We start from the raw sequence: 12744 nt of genomic DNA, 5'->3' as shown, positions 1-12744 counted from the left end.
TACGCTAATATTTTACTTGGTTTAGTCTTGTGGCCTGCTAGGAAATTTTTAATTGAGATGAATGGAGGTGACTTCATCTGTGCTAAAAATCAAATTGAAGAAATAACATGCTCTTAAAATGAAGTCATCCTTAAGATATAGAAGTAACTAATGCTGAGAAAAATGAACTCTAATTGGGCTGTTATTTTAATTGATTGAAGCCGGCCTTGGAACCCACTTAATAGACCCAGCTTGTCCCAGAATATGAAGTCAAGCCACCTTATACATAAACTCTCTCTATGACCTTAGGCAAGTCACTTATTTAACCTTTTGTATCATGGTTCCCATCTGTGAAATAGTGATTACAAAACTTTCCAGTCATATAGTGTGCCTGAATATGCAAAACACCTTATGTTCTGTAAGGATTATGATCTCATCTGTGTATGGTGCTACATTCATGGTGACATCCATATAATTCATAGGACTGTGTATTTTGCCTTGAAGGTGACTTTGCCTCTGCCCAATGCCAAGGATTCATTTAAGTAAAAATGGCATGAGCATATTTTCACTCCTCTCACTCCAGTGAAATCTCTTGGAGGAGCTGTTTGAATTTTGTGTATCTCTTGGCAGAAGGAATGTTCAACTCTCATGGGGAAAGTGTACCCAAAACAGTCCTGCTTCATTGAATTCCTGGCTACATCTGTGTGGCCAAAAAGCATTTTTCTGAAGAAATGCAGATATTGAGGAAGCAAAGAGTTGATTTTTAAAATGTGATCATTTAACACTAAACAATTCAAATCTATTTTTACCAATTTTTTAAAGTCATATTTTTAAGTACTTTTCCAAGGATTAGTTTGGAGATTTGGGAGTCAGCCATTTTTCTTTCCTAGTAGGTGATGGGTATATTCCTAAATATTTAATAGTCAGATAATAGCAACCTTTCTGATTTTTATCTGAAGATTAAGTTACTTTCCCAGCAAACAATCTATTTGAGGGAGCTGAAAGATCACTTTCAGTTTCTTCAAGGCATTCCTTGCTAATGATACTGGTCTCATTTTTTTTCTTTTGTTTTTAGATGTCTTTGTGATAGTCCCTGATTCATAGTCGCTGTCTTTAGGTAAAAACAGAGCCAAGATCAGGTGCTATTTATGTTTCAATGCAAGGAAGCAGTATAGAACTTTGGGTTGGCTCTTTAAATGCTGGCTGTCTTTCACAGGCTCTGCCTCCTTACAGTTGAAACTATGGGACTTGACCTCATGACCAAAAGGGTTGCTTTTTTCCTATGTCCCCAAATTGCCCAAACCACTTAAGTCAAAGTGATAATATCAGCCTCCCAGTTCAAGGCTCTGTTGGCACTTTAGTAATCTAACCCAATCCAACAAGCATTTATTTTATTAGCAGCAAATGGAGCTGATCCTATCCATTAAGAGATTGCATTTTAGAGCTCTTTGAGTAATATTTAACCTTCCTGGCACACACCCTGCACATCTCAAAAGACAGTTTTAAAAAACCAAAGCAACTGGAAAACCCTGTTAAAGGCAGAGGGATTTGGGGCCAGGATGGGCCAGGGTTGGAATCCAGCAGATGTCATTTTGGTTCAATGGCAGATAAACCAGATTCTGCTCTATACTGGGCAGTGAAGATAATTACAAGCTTCATGGTGAGTTCTGAATTCAAGGGTATGCTAAACTTACTCCAGTGTTTCAATATCCCTAAAAATCAAAGAAACTAACCACATCTCTATACCATCCTAAAGTACTAAGGATGGTAAAACTAAATAGGTAAAACATTCAGTTCTTTCTAACCTCTCAGGCAAGGGGAGAAGGATGCCCCAAACATTCATGTAGATATATGTATATGAATGGTAACTTAATGGAGTCTTTTCTTACAATACAAGTGTGTTAGGGGGTGGGATTGGGAAAGGGGCAGCTTTTGCTCTCAAGAAGTTCTGGAAAGTAAGTATTATGCCAATTTTAAGTGGAATGAAAATTGGAACAACGGAATGGTATTCAGGAAAAAAGGGAAATGGAGGCAGTAGGGAAGAATGAAGCTTCTCTCCCTTCTGTCCCTAAGGTGACAATTTCCCATAGAGTCCTGCTCACATTGTCTTCCCCCCTCTCTCTCTTTCTGTGTTGGGTGCCTTTTTTTGAAAGACTAACACGAGATCATTCATGCAATGTGTCATTTTACTAACCGACTAATGTACTAACACCCTAATGACTCATCTTTGTTTTTAGTTTTTTTAATTAACAATCGTTCTGTTCACAATTTTTTAATTTCCTTTCTTCCCCCTTTTCCGCAAAGCACTCAGGCATTGGACACGCTATGGTAAACAAACTACATTGTCTGGTAGATATCATTCTTATTGTCTCTTTTTTTGGGTTTGCCGTGTGTTACCCCCCTTTTCCTCCCTGAACTCCTCTTTTGTCCTCTTTATACTTCTTTTATTTTTGTTAAGTTAAATAAAGACACCTTTTACAAGTATTTTACTTTTTCTTTATAAAAACAAACTGAAGAAGAACATCACTGTTCTGGAAATGGGACTCAGTTTATTTGGGGATGGAACGGGGAATCCATTTTTTTTTTTCACTTTTTTTCTCTTTGTTTTTCACAAGAGATTTTTAAAAATGAGTAAGCTTCTGTTTTAGCTTTCTTTCCTTCCCCTTTCCTTCCCCTTCCCCTCCCTTTCCCTTTCCCTTTCCTTTCCCTTCCCTTTCCTTTCCCTTCCCCTTCTCTTCCCCTTCCCTTCCCCTCCTTTTGCTTTCCCCTTTTTTTCTTTCTTTTCTTTTCATCTCTAAAGAATTAGCTCAGAAGTGCACTAGTACCTAAAATTTATTATGATTGATGCCTCTCTTTTTTCTTTATCTATCTTCTTTTCTTCTCTTCTCTACTCTATATCCCTGGCCCCCACCCCAACCCCCTATACTCTTTCCCATTTCTTGTGGCAATGGCTGCCATAGGTGAACTGCCTAAAGAAGATGTCTCTCCCTTTCCTGTCCCTCCCCAGCCCCTATTCCCTTCTTTCAACTTTCTCCCTTACGGTAGCCAAAAGGATCTCTGCAATTGTGTTTTCCCCTTCATTCAATCACTGCATGGCATGTTCCTGTCTTGTGATTTCACCACCAGCATCATCATTTGTTTCCTTCATCTTCCTCCTAGTCACTAACAACTTCTTAACAGTAAACTTCATTTCACTCTTCTCTCTCCTAATACTCTTTCATATTCCTCATACTCTTCATATATTTTGAGGTTGGGATTGAACTTTCTTCTTTTTTTGGGGGGGGTGGGGGCTAGAGGGCAGGAAGGGGGAAGGGTATCCTTTTTATTTTTTGAGTTTTTGTTCCCATTTTATTCTTCATTTTGCTTAGTGCATGTAAGTGTGAACTGAATCTTTCATTTAACTTTCTCCTCTGCCTCCCCATCCCTCATCTCTCTTCTTCCTCTCTTGGCTCCAGATGATTTTAGCATGGGCGTGTCAGAGTATGGTGTGTGCACGCTTTGCGAACTCTATTTTTTTTCTTTCTATCCACTGCTTCTCACGAATTTTGGGCGTGAGGGCACTGCCTATTCTTTTGGGGACATCACTTCTTTCTTTCTTTTTATTTTGGTGATTTGCCCCTTCATTGTTTTCTTTGATATAAGTTCAAATTTTTGTTTGGGGTTCTTTTTATTTTTTCTTTTGGGAGGTGGTGGTGGTGGTGGTGGTGGTGGTGGTAGTGGTGGTGGTGGAGAAGATGGCAATAGCTATGGGAGGGCAGAGTTGACATCCTGGGGCAATCCATGGCATGCATCATCCATAACATATTTCAAAAGTGAGACTTTTCTCCCTTCCTTTCCTTGAATGCATGTTTGTCAGCGTGCTGTGAGCCAAAAACCAAAACCAAAAAAACACACAAACAGAAAACCCAAAACTAACCAAAACCAAATCCCATTGTTGAAATGTCTCCTTTGCTGTTTTTTCCACTAACCACCATAAATAACAATCATTTTTAAAAAATGGATAATCATTTTAACAATGACCCGAGATAAGTGATGTCTTTGAAGATGTTCCATTTTCTAGCCTGCCTGAAGAAAGAGTGCCAACAAAGCTGAACAAGTATCAGCCTGGTAATAACAATGAACTATCCAAAGGTTAAAGAAAGGAAAATTAGAGATTTAATCCTGGGAAGGAAGGCAGACCAGAAAATAGAACTTGACTGAACATAGCAAAACAAGACTACTCATAAAAACTTTAAGAAAAGTGATAAGAAAGGTAGGGACAGTACTATGTCTTTCACTAGACTGTAAGGTCATTGCTGGGATTTTCTTTTTTTCCCCTTTTATCACTCAAATAGGTGACAATTTCAGTGGATGGAATCCTCACCACAACAGGATACACACAAGAGGACTACACAATGCTGGGCTCAGATGACTTCTTTTATGTGGGAGGGAGCCCCAGTACTGCCGACCTACCAGGCTCACCTGTCAGCAACAACTTCATGGGTTGCCTCAAAGAGGTAATTTTTAAAAATATGGGTTTTATTGCCGTGTATGACTATTTGAGAAGAAAAGAATATAATCATTATAGAATATTTTTTCTGGGTGTAATCTTTGCTCTCCTTTGAGGAACTTTGACTTTCCTTTGGGGAGATAGTAATGGAAAGAATAACAAAAGAAAAAGAGAATACGAGTTCTAGTTCTATTTTCTCTATCTCTGGAACTTAGGGAAAAATCACTTAATTTCTTTGTGCCTCAGTTATTTCATTTGTCCAAGGGACCTAATGATACCTGCCTATTCGCCACAGAATACTGACATTAGGATTCAATGTAATAATATATGTGTATGTGTATACTCTTGTAATGCCTGCTAAACAAACATGAAATGTTATCATTCTCTTTGGCAACTAGTTACTCTACTGATAAATATGTCTTTACGCATTAAACAACCAAGATTCTTGTCCAAAGCAGATACACATCCTGTCAAGAGTGGATGAAAGGATTCTTTCTTAAGCTTACTTTTTGAAAAGTAAGTTTCTTGTTACATTTTGAGTTGAGAGAGAATACTGCATTTCAAGATTAAGAATTCTGAAAGGGAACAAGAAAAGAAAGGCAGTCAGCAATCTTACCTGATATTTAAAGTTTAGATATTTTGGTTTACATTCAGAGAACTAATACATCTTTCTTTGTATGATTAGCATGTGAACAAAATATCTAAAACTCATTTTCGATTCATAGATTCTGTATTAAAATATTTACATAGTGACATCAACACAGTGTTGATGAGGAGCTCATGTCCTACATTAATTTAACCCCATCACATTTAAGAACCATGTCAGTTTTCATAAGAAAACAATTGATATTTTAGAGTACCCTACTTCTCTCATGAAAACATCTCAAATAATTAACCTTTATAGATATTTGATCTGATTTGACATTGGCTGATGCTCATGATTTTGTGCTGTGCATGCTTTATATGACCAAACATACATTTGCTCTTACAGTAAGGCTATGTATCATTTGAACACTGAACATTTGGGAAACAGTATTGAATATTTCTTGACTGAATAAATATTGATTATTCAAGTGCCCAAGTCAGTTAGTCAACGGGCATTTATTAAACACATAATATGTTCCTGGCACAGTGATTCATGCTGGGGATATGAATAAAGTTTTTTAAGTCCCTTTTCTTGAGAAGCTTTAATGGGGAAATTTAATGGGGAAGACAAGGGGCAAACAACTGTACAACTTGCAGGATAAGTTGGGGATAATCAAAGAGGGAAAGCATATAGTATAAATGGGGATTTGGAAAGACTTCTTTTAGTTCTGAAGGAAATCAGGATACAGAGATCAGGAAGGAAAGAATTGGGGAGAAGGGAATGGTCCATGAAAATATCTGGAGAGTGTAAATGAAGTATCTTGTGTGAAGAGCTGCAAATAGGCCAGTGCCATGGAATCACAGGGTACATGGAAAGGAGTAAGGTGTAAGAAAACTGGAAAGATAGGAAGAGGTTAGGATATGAAGAGCATTGAACACTAAGCAGAGAATTTTCTATCTGAGTCTGAAGGTAATCGTAAGTCACTAGAATTTACTGAAGACAGGTAATGAGGATGGTGAGTGTGACATGGTAAGATCTGCACTTTAAGAAGATAAAAATTTGATAATTGAGAACATGATGGAGCAGCTAGCAAGCTATTATAATAGCTGTAATAGTCTAGATGTGAGGTATTGAGGGCTTGCACTAGGGTGGTCAGAGAAGAAAGAGATGTTAGGCTAGAAATGACAGTATTTGGCAACTGATTGTATATAGGAGGCAAGAAAAATGAAATAATAATGATGGCACTTTTGTTCTAAATCTGAATGACTTGGAGAATGGTGGAGAGATAGGAAAGGAGAGATGATTTCAGCTTAGACATTTAAAGTTTAAGATGTCTAAGGGACATCTAAGTCTAGATATCTAATTAACAGTTAGAGATTTGAAACTAGAGGTAAGGCGAATGGTTAGGGCTGGAAAAGTTTATGTGAGAATCATTTGCATTGAGATTATAATTAAATTCATGGGAGTTTATGACATCACCAAGCAAAAAAAAGAATAACAGAAAGCAAGAAGGTCTAGGACAGAATCTTGGGGGACACTCATAGTCCAGGGTACTATATGAGATGCTATCCTGGATATAAAGATTTTTAAGATGCTGTAATGAAGTTTATAACCTATTAGGAAAGATAAAACATGTGCAAAAATACAAGGCAGTATGTGTTAACTGTTGTAAGACTGTTATAAACTTTATGTCAGGAAGGTGAGATCATTTCTACCTACCAAAGCTGATTAGGCCAGGAATCATGGAGAAGGTGATGTTTTCCCTGGAGCAGCAAAATTCTAGGCATAAGTTAAAGGGCCCTTGGTTTAGAATGTGAATGGAGATGTAGAACTTAAAATGAGATACATTCTTAGAGAAAAAGCTTAAGACCTTGGATCACATGATCATTTAAGATCAATTAAATATATATTCAGTGATGCTTTCTCACCCAACAGGAACCATTGTAAGGGAAAAGGTAGCCAAGTAGTATTCCACAGTAGACATTTTTTGCCATTCCTCAGTTGACTGGATAGGATATAAGATCCCACTGAACTTATTACTTAATGACTACAAAAAAAATTAGTAATTTAATCCTGTGGGCCAAAAGATCACCTCACAGGCTGTATTATACCAAAGTATTTCTTATGCATATTTCAAAATTATATTAAATCCTTAAAAAACCTAATATCATATTGCTTACTTTGGTGACCTTCTAATTATGAGTAATTAGCAAGATATAAAAAAGTGTCTTGTACTCGTTATCATAGAAGACATCCAGTTCAGAGTAAAGGATGGGTTCCCTATGGATTAGGAGGTTTTTTAAACTGGGTCCATGCACTTCCTTTAAAAATGCTTTGATAAGTATATTTCATTACCATTGATTTCCTTTGTAATCCTATATGTTTCACATTGTTTCCTTTTTAAAAAAACATTTATCTGAAAAGGAGTTTCTAGACTTTGTCTACTGCTGAAGAGGTCTATGCAACAAAAATGATTAAGAGCCTTTGCTATAATTGATAACATTTTCTCTTTGTCCCTTCCCTATGTTTTTGAATGACATTATGCAGATTGTATTAGATACTGGAACAATGAAAAGTCTTTTAGATTATTTTCATAATCACTCAAAAAAAATTGTCCTAAGAAAGCATAAGGAAAACCCAGTGGATGAAGAATGGAGATGGTTCAGTCTATGATATACAGCTGACTTGGCAACAAGTGACAGAACTTATCTATTAGGGTGTGTGCGTGTGTATGTGTGTGTGTGTGTGTGTGTGCATGTGTGTATCTGTGTATCCATTAGTACACAAATATATATGAATAAACATATATCTTTATATGATATGATAATGGCTCCATTTATACATACACACAAAACCCCCAGCAAGCAGACATAGGTATCTTGGGCAGACATTGGAAATGGTCAGTGAGCTGTGTCCAGAATTGAACAAGAAGAGGAATGCGGACTTCATTGTCTTTGAGTACTAACAACATTCTTTTAATGACCCCAAGCTTTTCACTGAAGCAGAGGCCCATATTTTTGAAACCGATATCTTCTGGTGATGTTATATGGCTATGAATCATGGAACAATGCTGGTTCTGAACCACTGAAATATCAACTAAAGGATAATGGAGAGGTGAAGGATGGACATGAACAGGCGGGAGCACATTTTAAACAAGGAATTATTTAGGATAAGTGGCATAAAGAGTGTCATTGGAAAAATGTAAGCCCAGGAAAAAATAAGGACTGGTTACATGGAGAGAGTGAAGGATAGCCAAAGGACAGTCTGCGTGGTCCATCAATATCAGGGTGATGTGATGAAATTTGCAGAAGGCTTCAGAAAGATTTCTGGAATTCTGGGTGGACCTCATAGTGAGTTAGTAAGAGGAGAGAGAGAGATGGTGAGTTAATAAGAGGATATATATATATATATAGATATATAGATATATAAATATAGATATATCTATAGATAGATAGATGGTGAGTTAATAAGAGGATATATGTATATCCTCTTATTAACTCACCATCTCTTATATACAAATATATATATATATATATATATATATATATATTTATACATAAGAATTGTAGAGTTGTGGAGAGTTTGCAGTCTGCATTACTGGAAGATGTGCACATATGTGAGATCACAGATCCACTGGAACATTATTATCATGTATAAAATGATGGTATCAAAGATTGCCTTCATTTTGCAGATGTGGAAACGGAGAGACAAAGAATAAACTAAGTGCCTTGTCCAGGGCCACATAGCTAGTATGTCTACATAGCCTTTGATCCCAGATATTACTCACTTCAAGTCCACAACAGCAATAGCAATCCACAATAGCAAACTGTCTTTCCTGTAATGAAAATAGCTTATACATAGGTACATTATATACAAAAGAGGCCTATTCTATAACTGGTAGATATCACTCTAAATATAGGTGTCCTCATTTGTCTATCACTTATCATGGCTTATAAAATAATGCCATCATCTAATGATGTTTTAATTTAGTTTTTAATCAATAAAAGAAGCATATATTAGTTCTAATATATATCATGATAGGACCTCATATGGATGAATCAATGAAAATATGTTTTGTCACAAGTTGGTTATGTCACAAGTCATGGGGACGCAAACAAAAAAGAGAGACAGGAAACATTCTATTTGTGGGAGAAAACATATAGAGAAGAATTCAGCTGCAGGGAAAAAGTCAGTATGTGGGGTGGAGAGGTTCTTAGGATTCATGAGCAGATTAGATTACAATACCTGGAGGTCATAAATGTAGTACAAATTGTAAGGTCTTTACTCTAGCTGAAGGATTGCAGTGTGAGCAGACCTGAACATATAGCAATGTTGGAATTGTGGCATTAAAGGGTCCACTTAATACTATTTAGAAAGAGTGGGTCTGAGAATCACAGTGGAGTGGGGTCAGATATTCTCGGGTCAGAAGAGGTCATCTAGCCAAAAAAGGCAAAGATGGAAAGAGTATTTGGTAGGAAATTTGGAAAGAAGGACTCCTTATAACTCTACTTTCACCATCATAAGTTCCATTCTCTGGCTTCTGGATGGCACATCTTTGGAAATAAATATTAACATCTCAATTGCCTGCCGTGATTAATAACTATACTATTGAACATCAACTAACCATTAATGCATTTATGCAGTGAGTCCTAGATACAGGACACCACTACATATATTATGAAGGAACCAGCCTTTAGAAGAATTCCTATCCTTGCTTGGTAATGATTTTCCCCCTCACATAATGATTTCTTTTGTAACTCTTGAATATATTTATCATTTAATAATATGTATTTTAATTATAACTGCATTGCTGCCCCCTCTATTAGACAATAAAGACTGAGGACAAGAGTTCTGCCTTATCTAAACTTTGGGCTTTGTGCCTACTACTTAGCACATTTCTGTGTATACAGCAGGTACTCAATAAATATTTTAGATAAATATAAAGATTACAATGATGAGTTTCTCCATCACTAAGCACTTTAGAAACCATAGCTCTTCAAGAACTAAACAATAGTGCTGTAGAAAGAGTATTGAATTCAATGTCACAAGATCTGGGTTCAACTTGGCTCTGTTACTTATTAGTGACATGGACAGGCTATTTTACTACTCTGTACCTTAGTTTCTTTATCTGTTAAATGGGAATAATAATACCTATGCAATTAAATTTGCAGTGTTTTGTGAGACAAATGATTTGTGAACCCAAAAGATACTGGGAATAGTGAAGCTATTTACATTATATATATATATATAATATATATATTATATATATATATATATATGTAATTATGCATTTTATTTAGGTCATATAAAGCACAAAATACTATCTAAATTTGAATCTCCATTCATGAGGAGGGGGATATATTTTTTCTTTATACTTGTATCCCTCATGCCTAGAACAATCCCTGGCACATAGTAGGAACTTAATAAAGACTTGCTTATTGATTTAATAATGAGAGGAATCAATCTGTATGCTCTGAGTCTTCATTCCATATAATTAAATAAAAATTTTATCAAGTATCTACTACATATGATACTGAGATAGTGTGCTAAACTGGAACCAGAAAGAACCTTACTTTAAAATTTTAGAGGGAATTTATATCCCACTGCAAAACAGACAATAACAACAACAAACTTTCAAGTTGGGAAAAGAATGCCTTAGAAATACATAAGAAGTGACACATATTTAAGGTATTAGAAAGAAATACTATACTTTAAAAGTAGTTTTGGAAAATAAGATAATTGGGCAGTTTAAATTATGCAAATATCAAGTTAATTCCAGATAGTTCAGTTAACAACATGTCATTGCCATACAAGTTGTTGCTATTGCTGTTATTCTTTTTAAAGAAAGTACAGAAATTCTTGGGTAAATGTATGCCTTTGTTAACTTATTTTGTGCCTTGATAGCAAAGATTTTACTATCATTTGCCATATATTCAGTCTTAAGCTTTCTGGCCCCCTTCCTCCTTCCCTCCCTTTCCCTCTCCTTTCCTTCCTTCCCTTCCTTCCATTCCCTTCCTTTCCTTTCCTTTCCTTTCCTTTCCTTTCCTTTCCTTCCTTCCTTCCTTCCTTCCTTTCTTCCTTCCTTCCTTCCTTCCCTCCCTCCCTTCCTTCCTTCCTTCCTTCCTTCTTCAAAATTCACATCTATAATTCATTATCAATCCAAATCAACTTGTATTTTTCACATGCAACTACTCCAGTCAACAAGACATAGATATTGTGACATCCTCTCTCTTGTTCCCCAAATGATGATTGACGCAGTTATAATCAGAGAATTTGAGTTCACTTGGGAGGTTTCCCAGACTCAACTTTTTCATCCCTTTATCTGGCAGCAGATGAAGTTGTTTCACATGGCATTCTGAGACAAATATTCTTAGGCGAGCCTAGTAATTATGAAGCCTCAAGCAACATGGCTTTCTTATAACCTGCTCCATTCCATCTTGTTCTGTCAGTAGTCAAATCTGCCACTAATTCCCCACCCATATGGTAAGAGACATGTAGAACACAAAGTCTCGACAGGCACGACCAAGAAGAAAACTACTCCTGGGGGTATGGGATGAACCTCTAGCCAGAATGAGAAGCTGAACCAGTTTGTGGCAGCTGCTTCTTTAGCAATCCCCAGTTTATTTCCTTTATTCTTTTAGAAATAAGATTGTCTCTAGTCAGACTGTGAAATGAATGAAGGGTCATTATTTCCATCTTATCTCTCTTTTCCTCTTTCTGCTTTTGCAGAGTTCCCTATTGCTTTTACACCCAACTTGTGGATCCAACTTGTGTGTAGCCCAGGGCCCTCAAAATAACTAACATTTATTTATGTGGCCTTTCCAAAATACTCATCTATATTATCTCATGTGATCCCCACAAAAACCCTGTGAGGTAGGTGGTGTTAATTATTGCTATTTTACAGATGAAGAAACCAAGGTTGAGAGAGATTAAATAACTTTTCTAAGTTATAAAGCTTGTAAGTAACTAAAGCAGGGTTTGAACCTACATGAAACTTAACTGATGAATCTATTCATTCCTTTATTTATCCATCTACTCATGTATCATCTACTCATGTATCCATCCATCCATCTATCATCTATCCATTTATTTATTCTTTCATTTCTCTATCTATTTATCCATTTAACACTTAGAGTCAGGTTCTTTTCTTAGCACTGAGAATACACAGAAAGTCAGATCTCTTCCCATAAGGGATTCATGTGGTACTGGGGGAGACACATCACAGAAGTTAGAGATTCAGTGCCCCTGCAATCTGGGAAATCTGAATAAAAATTTTTGACCCATCCCTTTATATCAGAGAAGAACTCTGAATTATTATGGAATTAAAAGATAAAATATATTGATATAACTCTGTACATATATTATATGCATTTCTGAGTTTCTAAACTTCTAGGTTATTTTATGGCCTTTGTGTGTCATGTATGGCTTCTAGAAAATTCCAAAAATTCCCATTTAATTTTTATGCATATCCTTGATAAATTGAAACTATGATAGGGAAAGTCGTGATGTGGAAGGGACAACTATATAAGATAAATACAGTATAAACAACGTTTTCGAGCTGAGCAATAGAAAAGGTATCCTGCAGAATGATAAGACTTAAACTGGTTCTTGAAGAAAAGTAGAAAACTGAGATGAGGAGTCAGAAACCTTCTAGACATGGCAGACAGTTGGTACCAATGCACTAAGTTAG

At 36.2% G+C, this 12744-nt stretch overlaps 1 protein-coding gene across 1 annotated transcript in view; it reads left to right on the top strand.

Annotated features, from left to right (window-relative positions):
• Positions 1-12744, top strand: part of NRXN3 (neurexin 3) — a 2051432-nt gene that overhangs the window by 593744 nt on the left and 1444944 nt on the right. Inside the window, exon 6 of the mRNA XM_031949344.1 lies at positions 4314-4475. Coding sequence (XP_031805204.1) covers positions 4314-4475 — 162 coding nt within the window. The remainder of the gene's footprint in view (positions 1-4313; positions 4476-12744) is intronic.

The sequence above is a fragment of the Sarcophilus harrisii genome, chromosome 2 (genome assembly GCF_902635505.1).
Source record: "Sarcophilus harrisii chromosome 2, mSarHar1.11, whole genome shotgun sequence".
Lineage (NCBI taxonomy): Eukaryota > Metazoa > Chordata > Mammalia > Dasyuromorphia > Dasyuridae > Sarcophilus > Sarcophilus harrisii.
Note: the sequence above shows the minus strand (reverse complement) of the source record. Positions and strands in the feature narration are given on the sequence as shown.